At 39.8% G+C, this 19008-nt stretch overlaps 1 protein-coding gene and 1 long non-coding RNA gene across 2 annotated transcripts in view; one reads left to right on the forward strand and one right to left on the reverse strand.

The window, feature by feature from the left end:
- The window catches only part of LOC145513121 (uncharacterized), a 40475-nt gene extending 25456 nt beyond the window's left edge, over window positions 1-15019 (reverse strand). Inside the window, exons 1-5 of the long non-coding RNA XR_014059135.1 lie at window positions 14820-15019; window positions 10447-10632; window positions 8664-8680; window positions 8394-8569; window positions 7396-7670 (exon numbers count right to left, since the gene is read on the reverse strand). This is a non-coding gene — a long non-coding RNA (uncharacterized LOC145513121). The remainder of the gene's footprint in view (window positions 1-7395; window positions 7671-8393; window positions 8570-8663; window positions 8681-10446; window positions 10633-14819) is intronic.
- Window positions 1-16155, forward strand: part of FBN1 (fibrillin 1) — a 261212-nt gene extending 245057 nt beyond the window's left edge. Inside the window, exons 61-66 of the mRNA XM_081508461.1 lie at window positions 102-218; window positions 476-604; window positions 1558-1677; window positions 9987-10218; window positions 12761-12935; window positions 14855-16155. Of these exons, the coding sequence (XP_081364587.1) occupies window positions 102-218; window positions 476-604; window positions 1558-1677; window positions 9987-10218; window positions 12761-12935; window positions 14855-15244 (1163 nt within the window). The 3' untranslated portion in view covers window positions 15245-16155. The remainder of the gene's footprint in view (window positions 1-101; window positions 219-475; window positions 605-1557; window positions 1678-9986; window positions 10219-12760; window positions 12936-14854) is intronic.
- Window positions 16156-19008: the final 2853 nt, after the last annotated feature.

Genomic DNA, 19008 nt, shown 5'->3' on the forward strand with positions numbered 1-19008 from the left:
TTTGAGATGTAGAAATGAAAACTCAGAGCTACTCCCTAGGGTGGCTTCTAGGTTCCTGGGCTTCAGCTCAATTCTAATGCCCATCTTGCATTTTCTTATAGATCTTGATGAGTGTGCAACTAAGCAGCACAACTGCCAGTTCCTGTGTGTTAACACCATTGGCAGCTTCACATGTAAATGTCCTCCTGGATTTACCCAACACCATACTGCCTGCATTGGTAAGTGGGAGAGGGAAAGTCCTATGTAGTTATTCCTTGAAGGGTTTGTTTTCGAGGGTTTCTGCTGTTGGAAATAAGAAGATAAAACTCAAGAAAATATGTGAATACATGTATGTGTGTCTGTGTGTACATGCATGCATGGTGGGAAAAGCTGTTGGCCTTTTCTGAGCAAATCACCCTTCTTTCTTCCTTTTAAACAACACAAAGAGAGCTTCAGGGAAGTTGCACCCTCTCCTTTCTCCCTCTGCTTCTTACAGATAACAATGAATGCACCTCTGACATCAACCTGTGTGGGTCAAAGGGCATTTGCCAGAACACTCCTGGAAGCTTCACCTGTGAATGCCAGCGGGGATTCTCACTTGATCCTAGTGGCGCAAGCTGTGAAGGTAGGTAGAGCCCTCAGCTTGATCCAGCTAGTTGGTCCTCATGAGGTGGCCTATAAACACCGGCATCGTCATCCTCTATGAGACATCAGAACCGAGCACAGGGGCGACAGCCAGCTGAAGATGGAAATGTTTTCTCTGGTTTGTACATGTCCCATATCTTAGAGAGCCATCTTCTGTTTCATGCTTGACCATGTCCTTAACACATGCTTTTCTTGAATGTAACAAGACTTTCTGCTCAGTTGTTAATTAAGTCTAATTGGAAATGACCCAACCAAGAAAAACAGCTAGATTCCTGAAGTTGATCACTTAATTTTCTAGTCACTGGATCCAGAATCTTGAAAGGATTCCCTCAATGTGGATTAAGTATATAAGGAATAACTATTCTGCCAACATATGATTTAACATTTTACTCTTATTTTTCAGGATTTTGCTTTTTATTGACCTTTTGGTTTCCAATTCTGGCACAAATAAGGGAATATAAATAGTTTACACAGCTGTCCTATAGTGTATTCTTGTGCGTTGCATTAGTGTCTTCATTATTTTTATTTGTGGATTTTACCAGGGATGTTTTTTTCCCTTGGACTTATCAAAAGCTCCAGAGTAGATATTCTTGAAATTTTTGGTGGTGGAATATTGGTGATGCTGGGAAAGATTGAAGGCAAAAGAAGGGGGCGGCAGTGGATGAGATGGTTTGATAGCATCACTGACTCAACCAACATGAATATGAGCAAACTCTGGGAGATAGTGAAGGACAGGGAAGCCTGGCATGCTGCAATCCATGGGATTGCAAAGAATCAGACATAACTTAGCAACTGAACAACAACAACAATTTATGTGTCAGATGTCTTACTAAAATTGCCTTTCACGTTCATATGCTGATAAATGTTGCTTCAGAGAATACCTCTGAGACATGCACTGATGTGACTTAAAGGCAACTCTGCCTTCTTTTTCAGATGTGGACGAGTGTGAGGGAAACCATCGCTGCCAGCACGGCTGCCAGAACATCATCGGCGGCTACAGGTGCAGCTGCCCCCAGGGCTATCTCCAGCACTACCAATGGAACCAGTGTGTTGGCAAGTAGTTTTCCCTTGTTCACAAGATGAGCTGCTGTCAGCTCCTGAGTCAGAATACTGCTTTCTTTCTGAAAACTTTAAACTTATCATTGAAGCAACAAATACTCATTTCAAATTGTCCATACCTGGTTGAAACCAGAGGGAAGTCATAGCCTTTGCAAAGTAGCAAACTAAGAAAAAAAATAATGATAAAGGGTGCTTTGAAGGCATTTGAAATGAAATGCTGCCAGAATTCCTTAATTCCTAACATCCCCTTGCTCTTCTGCTGCACTGGAGTTCTCTTCAGGCCAACAAAATCCTCCTTCTGACTGAAAACTATCCATCATCCAAAGGCTACTTTGAGCAGCTTTTGGCCAGAAGACACAGAAGTGGTTCATTGAGTGCTAAACACCTTTGGGGCAGGGTACAAGTTTTTTCAGGATTGCTAAACTCTTTTGAAAATTAAGGGGGTCCCAGACTCGGTCGTTAAACTGAAATTGTCACTTTTGGTCCCACAGTGTCATAGAAAATAACTTTTAATGGACATCAGAGAATCCCAACGTTGCAAGTTTAGAAGGACCCCAATCCATCTAGCCCGTGCTGTTATTTTACTGATGTAGGCTTAGAAGCCAGGAAGCAAAGTCAGTCTGTCCTTACCCATCCTTTTGTGGCAGGACCAGAGCTAGAATCCAAAGCTCTTTCTTCACTTCATGTTTCAGGGCTGCCTTTCTAGTGTCACCTCTACTTGTTTTTTCTTTTAATTCACCTAGTAGCACTGCAAGCTTGGTGCTCTGGTGACCTGTTTTGCTGCCACTCTCTTGGGTACAGGGCCCTCCTTCTCAAAAACAGAGTGACTGCCTTCTGGGTGGCTGCTCCATGTTGCAATGCTTGATTTTACTCCAAATGAAGACACATTTGGTATGTGTTCATTTGTCAAACATGCATCTCTCTCATCTGGTTTGATTCTTTACAAAACACAGTTTTGCAGAGGTGAGTAGGACTGGCTAAAATAACCACAGTGCTAGAGCTTACGCTGCACAGTTTGCTGATTAGTGGTCTGGTTTTAATAAAAAGTGCCTTTGTTTATTACCAGCTCAGGGAGGTCTTGGATTTTAATCACCAGTTTCTGACATTGTTCACAAAATTTCCAGCATAAGCTTTGTTGATTCAATACCCAGCATATGAGTCTATTTGCCCTTATTACATATCTCCCTTGGATGAAACTGAAGCTATGGGGAAGAGTATAAAAGAGGTGAGATCTACCACTGCTGGGCCTTATCCTCCTCCTCCTACGCTCAGTTCAGAGATGATAGAGATGGCCAGGTCATGCCCTTGTTGCCTAAAGATTCTTCTTTGGTCCCGTGAAGATTGTGTTCTGCCTGGGACTTGCAGAACAGAGAGTCTATTAAGAAGTGGGAAGAGGGGGAGGATCAAGATGGCAGAATAGGAGGATGTGGAGTTCTCCTACCCCTACAAACGCATCAAAAATACATCTACATGTGAAGCAATTCTCACAGAAAACCAACTGGAAACTGGCAGAAGACCTCTTGTTCAGCCAAATCTGCAAGAAAGATCTCCATGACATGAGAAATCAACCACAGAAAGAAAAAATGGACATGTGGAGACTAAACATATTATTAAGAACCAGCAGGTCAACAGTGAAATCAAAGAAGAAATCAGAAAATACCTTGAGACAAACAACAATGAAAGCACATTACAGAAGCTATAGGATGCAGCAAAAGCAGTTTTAAGAGGGAAGTTCACAATAATATAGGCCTTCCTGGAAAAAAAAAAAAAGAAAAACTCAAATAATTTAATTTGACACCTTAAAGAATTAGAAAAAGATCAAAGAAAGCCCAGAGTCAACAGAAGGAAATAAAGATCAGAACAGGAATGAACAGAGATTTAAAAAATAGAAAAGATCAATAAAACCAAGAGCCAGTTTTTTGAAAAGATAAACAAAGTTGAGAAACTGCTTGACAGACACACTAAGAAGAAAAGAGAAAACCCGAATTAATAAAATAATAAATTGAAAGATGAGAAATAACAACGGATACTATAGAAATTTAAAAAGTCCTAATAGAATCATAAAAGAGTTCTATGCCAAAAAATTGTGGAGCTCACCTAGAAGTGAGCTTAGATAACCTAGAAGAAGTAGACAAGTTTTAGAAACATAAAGGCTATCAAAAATGAATCAAGAAGAAACAGATCATTTGAACAGGCCCATCACCAGAAGTAAAATAGAATCTGTAATGAAAAAATTCCCTGCAAGCTAAAGTCCAGAACTAGATGGCTTCACTGGGGAATTCTACCAGATGTTCAACTTATACCCATCCTTCCCAAACCATTCCAAAAAACTAAAGAGGAGGTAATGCTCCCAGAGTCATTTTATGAAGCTACCATCACTCTGATGCCAAAACCAGACAAGACATTACACAAAAAGAATTACAGGCCAGTATCATTGATGAATACAGGTTCAAAATCCTCTACAAGATATTAGCAAACCAAATTCAACAATACATAAAAAGGATCATACACCATGACCAAATTGGATTCATTTCCAGGTCTCAAAGATGGTTCACGTGAAAAATCAATATGTTCTACCACATCAACAAAAGGAAAGACAAAAAACACATGATCATCTCAATAGAAGCAGAAAAACTATTTGATAAAATTCAACATCCATTCATGATTAAAACTCGCACTAAAGTGGTTTTAGAGGGAACATTTCTCAACATAATAAAAGGCATCTACAACAAACCAACAGCCAATATAATATTAAATGGTGAAAAGCTGAAAGCCTTCCCACTAAAATCTGGAACAAGACAGGAATGCCCACTCTCACTGTTTCTATTCAACATTGTACTGGAAGGGAAGAGGTCAAATTGTCACTATGTACAGATGACATGATAATCTCTATAGAGAACCCTAAAGACTGCACACAAAAACTATTGAAACTGTTAAATGACTTCAGAAGGTAACAAGGTACAAGATTAATATATAGAAATCTGTTCCATTTGTTTAAACCAACAATGAAATATCAGAAAGAGAAGATTTAGAAAAAAACAAAACCCTGTTTAAAATCACATGAAAAGATGAAATAAAATATCTAAACAAAGTTTACCAAGAAAGTGAAAGACCTATATGCTGAAAACTATAAAACATTGATAAAGGAAACTGAAGATGATTCAAGGAAATGGAAAGATAGCCTATGCTTTTGGACTGGAAGAATTAATATTGCTAAAATGGCCATACTACCCAAAGCAATCTACATATTTAATTCAATCCCTATCAAAATACCCATAACATTTTTTACAGAACTAGAAAAATAATAATTCCAAAATGTATATGGAACCACAGAAGACCCAGAATTTTCAAAGCAATCCCAAGGAAAAAGAACAAAGCTACAGGCATAACCCTTTCAGAATTCAGACTATGATATAAAGCTGCAGTAATCAAAACAGTGTGGTACTGGCACAAAAACAGATATATACATCAATGGAACAGGTAGAGAGCCCAGAAATAAACCAATGCATCTACAGTCAATTAATCTACACTAAAGGAGGCAAGAATATACAATGGAGAAAAAGATAGTCTCTTTAGCAAGTAGTGTTGGGAAACCTGGACAGCTGCATGTAAATCAGTGAAGTTAGAATACTCCCTCACACCATATACAAAAGCAAACTGTAACTACAGTTTGCTTTAAAGACCTAAATATAAGACGCGATACCATAAAACTCATAGAAGAGAACATAGGCAGAACATTCTTGCACACAAATTGTAGCAATATTTTCTTAGATCAGTCTCCCAAGGCAAAAGAAATAAAAGCAAAAATAAACAAATGAGACCAAATCAAACTTAAAATCTTTTTTACAGCAAAGAGAACCATCAGCAATACAAAAGACAGCCTATGGAGGGGGAGAAAATATTTGCAAATGATGCAGCTGACAAAGGGTTAATATACAAAATATATAAACAGCTCCTACAATTCAGTACCAAAAAAATAAACAATCTAATGAAAAGGTGGGCAGAAGACCTAAATAGTCTTTTCTCTGACATGGCCAACCAGCACACGAAAAGATGCTCACTATTGCTAATTATTAAATAAATACAAATCAAAACCACAATGAGATATCACCTCACATGGTCAGAATGACCACCATCAAAAAGTCTACTACCTTCAAATAAGTCTGTTATCATCAAAAGGTTTATATATGAAGAGCGTGTGGAGAAAAGGGAACCCTCCTACACTGTTGGTGGGAATGTAAATTGGTCTAGTCATTATGGAGAGCAGTATGGAGGCTACTTTTGAAAAACTAAAAATAGAGCTACCATATGATCCAGCAATCCCACTCCTGGGCATATATCTTGAAAGGATGAAAACTCTAATTTGAAAAGATATATGCACCTCAATGTTCATAGCAGCACTATTTACAAACAACCCAAGTGCCCATCAACAGATAATTGGTTTAAAAAGATGTCTGCATATGCAAACACAATGGAATATTAGCCATAAAAACAAATGAAATACTGCCATTTGCAGCAAGAAGGATGGACCTATGTGATTCACTTTGCTTGACTTGAAACTAACACAATATTATAAATCAACTAAACTTTAGTTAAAAAAAAAGTGGGAAGAGGTTTGGGGGTTTTGATGCCCAGAAAATACCAATTCAAACTGTTCTCATAATTCTTGGGAATTATAGTTATCCAGATGAGCATTGCCTTGGACCAGAATGACCTCCTCAGACCCTTGCAGAGCAAATCTCTTGGACCAGCCCTCTCTGGATCCTTGCTTCTAAGCAGCCAGAAGCTCACTTTTAGAAGATGGATAGGTTTAGGGTATGGGGCCACTGATATCACTGCTTTCTAGAAAATATCAAACTTGTAGCTTAAAGTTGGAGCTGACCCATTTTGAGCTAGAGAAATTAGTAAAGGAAAGCCCATTCTACATTTTGGAATTCTCTCTTAACACCACAGCTAAGACACACTGTGCAAGCCTGATGCTGGAACCTCTGAGTTTAGAGGACAGAGGGGGTAGGTTTCCATCTGGTTTTTAAGGAGTGTCTTTCAGAGATTCTAATGCTATTTCATTAAAATTAGAATCATCTCTTTTTATAAAAAGAGCAAAACTTATGAATTTAAGTAACAACTGAAAGAATAAAACAAAGATTTTGTAGTGTAGAAAAATTCCTTGTGGAGCCATTTGCTCCAGGGTGTACACACAGGATGAAAAAGGTCAGGAAAAGTGCAAAGCATGTTAAACAAATCATGGTATTTGTATATTGATAGAAAGGGTGAGTACACAAACAGATTGTTTTCAAGCTTCAAACATTGAACATTTGCCAATTTCTTATCTTAATCCGTGGTCCACTCCACCCCACCTCTCCAACCCAGAAAAGCAAGTTTAATTTAAGCTTATTAGATTTTCAAGGAGGAAAAAAAAAGCAAAATAAAGTAGAAAAGAATTTGAAAAGGGGATAGGGAGAGTTCTTGACCAAAATAGATACTCCAAGTTAAAAAATAGATACTCCAAATTAGAAAGAACCTTGACAGTGATCTCATCTGATCTGTTTCCTAACATGTTAATCCCTCTCCAACCAGGAAAGGTACTCACCTTTTTCATAAAGAATGAACCTTTTCTCCCTCTGACTCCTAACCATTGGTCCTGTTTCTGTCCCTTTGAACAAAAGAGAGTAAATCTTAAGCTCTATATTAACAGGTCTTTCCCACACATACCTGTACCTTAGAGGATTTATCAGTCCGAGTCCCAGCAGGTAACAGATGGCTGAGCCCAATAAAAAGCATAGGATACGGAAGAAGAGCCTATTGATGTCCCATTCTGATCGGCCTTGTAGAGCTGAGCACAGCTGAGAAGTCTGGAGGTGGGTATGCAGGGCACAGAGAAGACATCCAGCCCAGAGATACTTCCTTCACCAAAGGAACCACCCTTGGTTCTTCGTTCATCCTTTGATGCCCATGGTCTCCATTGGTTTCTATCACATAGCTCAACTCTAATTTAAAATAAGGGGAGAAGAACACAGATGATGGCATATTAAATCATTTTGTTTGAGGAACCCTGGGACCTAAGTGACCTTGGTTGGGTACTTGAGAGTCCTTTGATAGAAAGGGTCTCAAACAGATGCATAGCTAGGTACTGTGCCATAACAGGCATCTCAACCAATGGCTTCTTACTGTATATCTACTCCTTCTCTCTGTAACCACATATGGATAAGCAGAGGGAGTTCAAGGAAGGAAAGGAGATGAAGAGAAGGAAGAGAAAAAGCAAGGATGGAAGGCAATATGAAGTGTGTATAGGTATGCAAGTACCCCGCTGTTACCATTTTACCCACCTGTTTTCCTAATTTAAAAAAAAAGATTTTTTTTTAGAAAAAATTTTTTCTTGAAAAATGAAACTACCTTAGCTAATAAGGAAAAACTAAGAGAAAAAGGAACAATGTAAATGAGGGCAAATCTCTTGAGAGACACTTTGATATAAAGGAAAGCATGAGACTTATAGTCAGACAGACCTGGATGTGCATATCTGCCCTGCTGCTGGGAGATCTTGGAGGCGCTTTCTGAGTCTCACTTTCTTCATCTTGTAAACAGGAATTTTAATACCTACCTCCATGATTGTGAAGCACATTAAGCAAATGAAGTACCTAGTTAAAAGACAAATGCTCCTTGGAAGAAAAGCTATGACAAACCTAGATAGCATATTAAAAAAGAGACATCACTTTGCCAACAAAGGTCCGCATGGTCAAAGCTATGGTTTTTCCAGTAGTCATGTACACGATGTGAGAGTTGGACCATAAAGCAGGTTGAGCTCTGAAGAATTGATGCTTTCGAACCGTGGTGCTGGAGAAGACTCTTGGGAGTCCCTTGGACTGCAAGGAGATCAAGCCAGTCAATCCTAAAGGAAATCAACCCAGAATATTCATTGGAAGGTCTGAGGTTGAAGCTGAAGCTCCAATATTTTGGCCACCCGATGCAAAGAGCCGACTTACTGGAAAAGACTCTGACACTGGAAAAGATTGAAGACAGGAGGAGAAGAGGGTGACAGATGATGAGATGGTTGATGGCATCATTGACTCGATGGACATGAGATTGAGCAAACTACAGGAGATAGTAAAGGATAGGGAACCCTGGCACGCTGCAGTTCCTGGGGCCACAAAGAGTTGGACACGACTTAGTGACTGAACAACAACCTAGTATCCTATCTGTCACACAGTAGGCATCCAATAAGTGTTAAGTTACTAAATTGCCTTCCTCCTCTTTTCCATTGGAAGTAGATATTTGCTAAGTGAGGAGAAGATCAATCTACATGCATTTAAGTGAACATAAGCCTGAAAATGGGCTATAGCAGTTAAGAAATGTCTTACCAGCAAACTTCTGTGCTGTCCTACAAAGGCAGATCTATAAAAATATATTGGAAGTTTCAAAAAAGTATAAATCAGAGATAATAAGAAACTTGAGGGTTTTTTTCCCTTTGAATTAATTTGTGAAAGTAAGATTTCTTTTCCTATGTATTACCATCAGACTTGGCCAGTCCCTGTGGGTAGCCTGTTCCACAGCATCTGTGTCTCTTGTAGCTTTTCCCCAATTAGTGCCCATGAAGTCTGCAGGGAATCTCTTCCAGCTCTACTTAGCTTTAGACACAGCCCAGATGCTCTGCGCAGGAGGATGGTTTAGATAAGGAGGTCTATTCAGAGATGGGAGCAGACATACCAGAAGGCACCATTCATCCCCTGAGCAAGCACCTGGGGGCTTTTATAGACTTTTGAAAAGGAAGTCCAGGTGGGCGGGACACTTCCTGCAGGATGTCAGCCCTTGCCAGCCCTATTCATGCTGAAAAAGGAGGGGTAGGAAAGCAGCCTCCTGGAACATGGCTCATCTTCGCTGTAGAGATAGTCATCCCACTGCTGGCTACTTCTGAAGCAAAGGCACAGAGCACTGCTCCCTGCCCTCCCACCCTGATCCCTGAATCTTGGCTGTGAACCACCCCTGCATTCTTCACCAGATGCTCCTGTAGAGCAGAACACACGACCACTGGCTTCAGATGAGGACCGGGGTCTGCTGGTCTTCAGGATGCCATCCTCTGACATACTGCCTGGTGCACTTGGCCTCAGAGACCATGTTTGCTCACCGTATGGCGAGAGGCCCCATCTGTCTCCACATCTTTCTCTCTTGTTCCCTTTCCCACCTCAGCCACTTTCATCTGCCTGCCCTTCCCAGGAGCCGAGGTGAGGGCCAGCTGGCCTGACCCAGATTCCCTCTTAGAAACCTCTGCCCAGTGTCACGTATGTGGCGCCTCCTGGTTTTCCCCGCAGATGAGAATGAATGCCTCAGCGCTCACATCTGCGGAGGGGCCTCCTGCCACAACACCCTGGGGAGCTACAAGTGCATGTGTCCCGCCGGCTTCCAATATGAGCAGTTCAGCGGAGGTTGCCAGGACATCAACGAATGCGGCTCTGCCCAGGCCCCCTGCAGTTACGGCTGTTCCAATACCGAGGGCGGCTACCTGTGCGCCTGTCCACCTGGCTACTTCCGAATAGGCCAAGGGTAAGCAATGCTGGTTGCGGTTGGGGGCTTTCTCATTCATAGTATAATTAAGGATATTGAACTCAAAATGACCTGTCCTAGTAGGATTGAACCATGCTTTTTATAATCCTTGAGTTAATTCCAGTTAGCTCTGCAAAGGTTTTAGATTATTTTATTTGAAGGGGGAAATCTAGATTTCTGGAAATGCATAGAACATCGAACAAAATAATGAAACGACATTGTAAATACCTCAAGATATGGCTTATTTGTCTCCTTCTCTTGATCCTCACATCTTGGTGGAAAGCGAGTTGTTTCTCAGGAAATACAGGGACTGTGATCCGTGACAGAGCTGGACTCAGACTGCATAATGCTGATGCAATCTTCTCCTGGGGCAAGCAGGATTCTGTCTTGACTTAAAATGCCTTCATGTAGCTCCTGTTAGCATAAATCATAAAGATATCTTTCAGGGAGTCCTTTAGAGTTTCAAAGTATATTTTACATTTTAGACTTAAATTTACATTAAAAGTTGCAAACGAACTTTAAATATAAGAAGTAAAATAATTATTATATTTTCCAGGTAGCATACCACATTGTATTGTGAGAGTTGGGGCAGGGAAGATATATTTTTATTTTATTTAGTAATATAAAAGTTACGTTTTCAAAGTTTAGGTCTTCTTCCCAGCTAAATTAGTCTGGACTTGACAGTCTTAGTTTTGGCTATCCTGTGAAGGAGCTCACATTTTAACTTTTCAATTAGGAACACAGAGATATTAAATACACACACACACACACACACACACACACACACCAAAGCACACACACGCACGCACGCACACACACACACACACACCAAAGCACACACTTATATATACTCCTCCCAACACAAAGTCACATAGTCCACAACACACACATATGTGTATATATCAAATTGTTGATTTTGTGGTCTTTGGTTTCTTGACACAGAAACATCAAGTGATTCATTTTGGGGTGTGTAGAAGGTAAAAGAATGTTTCATGGGAAGCACACAGAATGCCAGCAATAGGACTCAAATTCCCAGATGTTTGTGTCTGGCTCTCAGTAGACTCATTCTTTATAAATTTAATGCCAGAATCATTTTCCCAGCAAAAATTGTGACACTCCAAACTGGCTTCTGGCCAGTGGGACTTTATAGTCACACTTCTTGTAAGTGGTGTTCCAGGCATATAAAAATACTGGGAGTTCTGAGAAAGGAACCAAAGCCTGTGAATTTGGGGTTTGCTTCCAACAATTTCATAATTATGTGAATGCACACAAAGAATGAGCACTTATCATTTCATCCATATTATTGTTTCTACACATTTCATGGTACAAAATTAAAGGATGAGGAAAGGAAATATGTTGTGCAGGATTACAGAAAATACTAGAAACCTGTAAATTTCTGCAAAGCACAAAAAATATGTTAATGGCATTGTATTTTGAATCTTAAGGGCATAAATGAAAATGAGTTATAAAAAATAGATCAACTAATACAGAGAGAAATGAATAGTATTTAGTCTACATTATGACCTATTAGTAGACCCATTAATAGAAATTCACCCATTTATAACAGTTTGGGCTCGTCTGTGAATCACTAGAGTGGACAACCCTATCTTAATATAAAGATTCTTTTAAGATCATTCAGATATTTCAAAACATTTTGAAAGAGGAGCCTGATAAATACATTCCAAGTGACCTATGAAATAGTAAGCAGAATAACAAAACAAGGTACTTGTGAGACATGCAAGCCTCCCTCCATAACTTGGCTTTAAAAACTGAAAGGCAAAGAAAAACAGCTGAACTAGTTCTCTCTTGGGCATGGGTTTGTTTATCCAGCCTCACATGAGTCAGAGCCAGTGGACCTAGTGGTTTTGAATGACTTGAAACAATTTCCCACAGTTGGGCAAGCTCTGATACACGTATTTAATACACTGCATATCTTCACAATGTATTTCTAAATCAACCTAAGTTATTACCTAGAGCTTTCTTTCTGTCTTCGGGAGCCAAAGTGAGAGGTCTGATAATAGAGATTGCTCAGAAGCTGGAGTGGTGAAAGGGGGTGCTGGTGGAACTGAAGGTGGCTGTAATGGTATCAGTTAAACAGGAAGAGGGCAAGGAACTCAACACTGCTGTCACATACTCTTCTCACTCCTGTGGAGCCTGTTTTATAAGAAGGCAATTTTTATTCAACCTCCCAAGTCACATAGTCTCCCCCTTATCTTCCACTCTTCTCGTTTCCACTCCTTGTCTCCTCTCCACCAGTACAGCAAAACACCTGCCACATTACATTTGGGAAATAAAGGGGCAAGTAAATATGCAAAATAGGGCCCTGAGAGATAGTAAAAAGAAACCAATCAACTCAGGGAACTCAGAATTCAAGACCAAACACAGAGGGCTTCAGTGTGGTTCTCAGCACCAGCCCATCATCCAGTGGACGCATGATCAAGCTGAATGTCACCAGGCAGGACCCGGGCTTCACCAGAACTCTCGCTCCTCCTCCATCTCCCAATTCTAATGAAAAAAAATCTACACTCCCCTTCCACCATAGGCACTGTGTTTCTGGAATGGGCATGGGCCGGGGAAACCCAGAGCCGCCTGCCAGCGGTGAAATGGATGACAACTCCCTCTCCCCAGAGGCTTGTTATGAGTGTAAGATCAACGGCTACCCCAAACGCGGCAGGAAGCGGAGAAGCACAAATGAAACAGATGCCTCCAACATTGAGGTGGGTCAGAAGGTGGTCTCTCCTGATGCCTCCTATTGCAGAAAGGCCCTCCAGATTCCTGTGGTTTCCTCCAAGGATGCTCCAAAGTGTGAAAAAGCTCCCTGGGGAGAAAATCCAGACATTCCCTGAGCTCTAGGCTGCATTTTACTAGAGTCTATGGGGCTCTCTGGAGTTTCTTGCTGCTTTTAGGGAGTGGCCATTCAAAGGTTTTCACATACTTGCTCATTTCCTCTGTCTCGCCAAAAAGAAAGTTAAACACCCGCCCAAAGTCTGATGAAAGGACAAGGTCTGAGATCCAGGAGAGCAAGTGGGCAGAGTAGTGAAGTGACATAGTGCTCCGTCCACAGGGATGCCAAGTTCTGAAAGCTAGAGGCTTCTCTACCGAAAGAGCCATGTGGAGTGTGAGGGAACTTGGATTCTAGACAAAAACAACATGGAGCTCAAGCAGCCTGGTTTTCTTTGCCTACGGCTGCTGCAGCCTTTCAGTCAACTCAGAAATGCAGATACTCAGACCTCTGGCTGCAGGCCCGGAGAACCAGCACATGTGGTCCCAGAGAGGCAAGCAAGAAGCCAGGTGAAAAGCATTGAATATTAGCAGATCATCAGAGCCAGGAAGTAGGTTCATAGGTGTGTCCTTTGGTGAGATGGTTTTGCGTCAGTGAACAAAATGGAAATAAACTGGTTCTTTCTTAGCATCGGTGCTGCAACCCATCCATTGTGGTTTGGGAAATGAGATAAGTCTTTGGAAAGAAAATAATATATTAAAACGGTCATTCTCAAACTTGAGTATGCATCTGAATCATCTGGAAGCCCTGTTAAAATGGATTTCTGGGAAATATCCCCAGGGTTTTGGATTCAGTAGGTCTCAGGTGGCACCAAGAAAGTCCATCTCTAACAGATGCCCAGATGATGCTGATGCTGTCGGTTGGGGGACACTTTGAGACCCACTGCAATAGAAGACCAAATACAAGTGATTTCAACTTCCTTCTTGACATGTTTAGTATTATAAATATGTGCTGATGTAATGTTTATCTTACCATAGTCAAACAGCCCCTATGCTGGCTTTTTTAAGGAATAGATAGAAATGGCTTTGTTCCATTCCTATCCCTCAGATTTCACCACTGCTTCTCATTATGTAAGTCATTGTCTTTTGCTGCTGCTGCTGCTGCTGCTAAGTCGCTTCAGTCGTGTCCGACTCTGTGCGACCCCATAGACGGCAGCCCACCAGGCTCTGCCGCCCCTGGGATTTTCCAGGCAAGAACACTGGAGTGGATTGCCGTTTCCTTCTCCAGTGCATGAAAGTGAAAAGTGAAAGTGAAGTCGCTCAGGCGTGTCCGACTTGTCTCGACCCCATGGACTGCAGCCTACCAGGCTCCTCAATCCATGGGATTTTCCAGGCAAGAGTACTGGAGTAGGGTGCCATTGCCTTCTCCGCATTGTCCTCTAGTTCTCCTCTTTTAAAAGGTAGAATAGAGGCTTCATATAGACACAGGTTTGAATCTTAGCTCTACTAATTACTGGTGCTGTGAATCTTAGTTAAGCCTCAATTTTATTAGCTGTAAAATGGGGACAATGATAGTATTTGCTTGATAGGGGAGTTGGGGTGATAACTGTTCTAATACATGTGAACATGAAGCATAACACATGGCACGTAGTAAGTGCACAAAAGTGTTAAGCTATTATTGCTATTAATGGATTACATTCTATCAGGAAGGAATATAAATTAATCATGACTACCACATAGAATGAGTATATCTGACCTGACTTGTGGCTTAAACAGTATTTTATGAATATTCATTTTCAATAGAGTATATGCAACATGAGAAGAAAGTTGTATTTGAGTGAGACTTGAGTCACTTTTTCTCTAGTAAGTGGCATATTTACCTTTTATATTCACATGTTGCCATGTGTCTTTCCAGGATCAACCTGAGATAGAAGCCAATGTGAGTCTTGCAAGTTGGGATGTTGAGAAGACAGCCGTGTTCGCTTTCAATATTTCCCACATCAGTAACAAGGTCCGAATCCTAGAGCTCCTTCCAGCCCTCACGACTCTGACGAATCACAACAGATACTTGATTGAATCTGGAAATGAAAATGGCTTCTTTAAAATCAACCAAAAGGAAGGGATCAGCTACCTCCACTTCACAAAGAAGAAGCCAGTGGCTGGAACCTATTCATTACAAATCAGTAGTACTCCACTTTATAAAAAGAAAGAACTTAATCAGCTAGAAGATAAATATGACAAAGACTACCTCAGTGGTGAACTGGGTGATAATCTGAAGATGAAAATTCAGATTTTGCTTCATTAATTCACCATCCAGAGACCAAATAATTAAAAAACAAAGATAGATAGGTAGAACTGAATTTTTCCCCCAATCAGAATCTTCATATTATAGGTACAGTCTTTCACCACATAAATTTCTATAAATAAGCACTATTCTTGTATTACAAAAGCAAGGTACAGGTGACTACCCTAGTTCAAAACAACCACTTTCTCAGGCTTCTCATGTATGTAGCTAAGCTACCTTGTCATATGTGTTGATTCTTGAAAACTGGGACATGTATTTCCACTGGGGGTTGGCCATTCATGCTGACATGCCATCCTTCTAGCAGACGTACAGGAATGTGCTTTCAATCGATGGACTGTTCTGTTTTTTCAAATTGTAAAACTTTGCTTCTCCAAATGCAAGTATTAGGTTGGCCATTTATAATATCTATTTGGTGCTAGTAAATTCTCAAACTAGATTTATAAATGCACTGTAATATTTACACAACTTAGAAACCAAATTACAAGTATTCAGTTCAAATACTTCATTAATTTTTTTCAATCAACCAAAGTTAGTGCAGTAGCTTATCTCAGTTATGAGTATAATACCTTACATGTAAATTAAGTGTGTGTATACTGTAATCGTGCTATTTTTTATCATTGAAACATTTATAAACTAGAATAATAATGCCCTTAATGTGAGGGTTTGTAATGGTGCTTATTAAGACCAAAGACTTGTTAAATGTATACACCAAGTGGTAATGAAATTTCTGTGACTGGCCCACGCGTGCATGGAGGTCTAGGAGGACCAGGAAGCAGCCTCAGCAGCCAGAGGATCACCAGTGCATCCTTCATCACACCTGTGCAATATGCCAAGACTACCCTCGGTCATTCCTGTCAACAAGGGGTCCATGTCATAAATGTCACAATAAAACAGTCTCTTTTTTTAGTGTACCCCTCGGCTTTGTGTTCTTGCATGGATGTGGGAGTGGAGGCGCCATTCTGGAGACTTCATAAAGTCTCCTGAAATTAAATTACCCTGGATGTGTTAGTTAGAGCTCCTAAAGGTGCCAAATATATAGCCACTAGAAAAAAATTTAACATATTTGAGTCAGTCCCTTGTTTTATTCATTCAGGACGGCAGAGTTATTTCTTACCAACAAGATACTTAGATTGTAACATTATTTCTAAAACATGACCTAAAATTAATCCCATGGCTTTTAAACTACTAGACCTCAGTACTTTAAAACACCAAGTTCATGGTCTTAGAGCACATGCATTTCATTATAAAAATTTATCATGCCCTCTTCCCTCAAATACACACAGTGATGGCAAGATTATATGTTCTATCCTATTTTCTCCCCTAAATATGTGTTGTTAGTCAGTGCTAGTCTAATTACAAAGGGGTAATCCCAAATTGAATCCAATTGAATGCTATAACTCTTGTTTTCTGACTGTCATAGTTTGAAAATGGTGTTTTATTTTAAGGGCAAAATTGAATATTTAATAGTTAAGCTCATTCAATCGATAACGAATTTTTAAAACCCGTTAAGGCATTAAAGGATAGTGGAAATAGAGGTGAAATGAGATTGCCACATGGAGAAGAAACCATACAGGACACAGAAAAGCTAGCTTCAGAAAACTAAGCTAATGAAGATGGAGTAGGAATATTCTAAAAGACAAATCCAGGGTCTGTTGGTATAAAGCTCAGTTTAGCACATACCTTCCTAATTGTCAAGCTACCCATTGAGAGAATGGGTTTCCTTACAAGGTGGTGAGCTTCATCACTAGAGGGTTTCAGTCTAGGCAGCCAATGCACAAGAATGCTTTCTTTCACCTAACAGGCTACAAACATCTCAAAAGTATTTTTTAATCTATTATTTTGCCATCCAAAAAAAAAAATCTCAGTTCTACGGAGCATCAATTACGAGCAAGTTGAATGACTAGGTTGGAAGGGATTTGTACCCTGGTTAGGAAGTTAAAATATGTTTCAATTTCCTTCTCTCTCTGTGCCTATGGTTCTCTGATGGAAGTGTACTAAAATTGTTAAGAGAAGAATATATAGCATATGGTAAACAACAGCTTCCAAGTGGAAAATGTCTTTGATAAGTTAACCAGAACAGCACTATATTCAATAATGGATTATCTTTATAACAACAGAACAAGATAGAGTTGGCACGTAGTAGATCACTTTGACATTTTTAATAGTCTCAGTCTGGATTTTATTTATTTCAGAGCCAACAATTTTCAACGGCATATTTTCCGTGTTTCTGACTGTAATGAAACATTTTCCTCATTGTTCCATTGTAAATATTCTTCTTGTCAGAACTTTTTTTAATCCTGAGATTTAAACCTGTACCTTTTAATTGTCTGTGGCCTTTTGATTTTACTTTCGATGGTTGAAGAATTTGGTTTTATAAATCTCAGAAGCTTGAAAATGTCTTGTCTCTACCCCTCAGCCCATTTCACTTGCCAATAATTATTTTGTAAGTAGGTTGAAAGGAACTCAGCTGGCCTTATGAAATGTTTAAACTTGCACAAACAACTACATTTTTGTTCAACAAATAGCACTTCACTCAGCCAAAACTGCTTCGGACATTGCCATTACAAATACCGTTCGACTTCAGAAACCATGTTTGTAAATTAGATGAGCCAAAATAAAGGACAATTAGGTTGATATAAGCATACTTTAAAGTTACACATCTCTAAACTGTTAATTTTTTTTTAAGCAGTCAGCTTTGTCCACAGAATGTACTATATTCTGACTTTAACTTTAGTTGCTAAAGATAGGTTACAAAGCTAAATACAAAATGGTTTAAAGACACTGTTTTTAAGTGCTAGAAGATTACTGGAAGAAAGATTACTTTTCACATACATAGCTGAAGACGAAGTTATTTGCCCCTTGCCAATTTTAAACACTTCGTTTACAAAAAAAAAAAAAAGCAAACCAATTTACTTTTTTAAACATTTTGAAACCTAATATGAGCCTCACATTATGTATTGTTAGGAAAGGATTCTCAGTATTACAAGTTCAGGATTAAAGAGAAACTAGGCAACTATGAATTTTATTTGTAGATTCCATATGTATCTAAGACTAGGTTCACATACAAGATTGGGTCTCAATGAAAGATTCTAACATTCTCACAAATGTCTGTATAAATATAAGGGTCTTGTACATTTGACACCTGACATACCTTTGGCAGGACCTGGCAATGTCACAGAATCTGTTATTTCAACTAACTGCTAATGAATCCCAAATGATTTTTTGGCAAAGTCATAAACCTCTTTTCAGGACACAGGCTGTTTTGCATCCTTGATGGACGCCTGAATTATGACCTCTACAAATAGAAGTCAGTTTCATTTTTACTATTGGACAGCAGAAGGTGCATCCTTTTTAATTGAATGAAGTCACAGCAGGTAAGTGGCTGTGATTTCCCACAAGCTCAACTCTACTCTATCATTTTTGTTCTACACAAATATTCACTGTCATTTTTGGTCTTTACAACTATTCCTGTTTCATGAATCAAAGCAGCATTACCCTATGTTTCTTTTGCCCCTCAAGGGTTGGTTATAGTGTCAGCTAGAAGGCATCAAGTATATTTCTAGAATCCTTAACTTGAGTTCAAAATTAAGCAACACTGAGGTAGAGATGTTTAGCAGAAAGCAGCTGCTCCATTCAGCAGTTTCTGGGTAACTTTCAACACCCCCCCCACCCCCATCCCCCTACCCCCTGCCGATGTGTTCTTTGCAGTTGTACTCAGAATTGCAGAAATCAGAAAAGGTCTGTTCCCTTTGTAAGGTAAAATT

Source organism: Giraffa tippelskirchi, chromosome 7, assembly GCF_054371585.1.
Source record: "Giraffa tippelskirchi isolate mGirTip1 chromosome 7, T2T-mGirTip1v1.2.pri, whole genome shotgun sequence".
In the NCBI taxonomy this organism is placed as follows: Eukaryota; Metazoa; Chordata; class Mammalia; order Artiodactyla; family Giraffidae; genus Giraffa; species Giraffa tippelskirchi.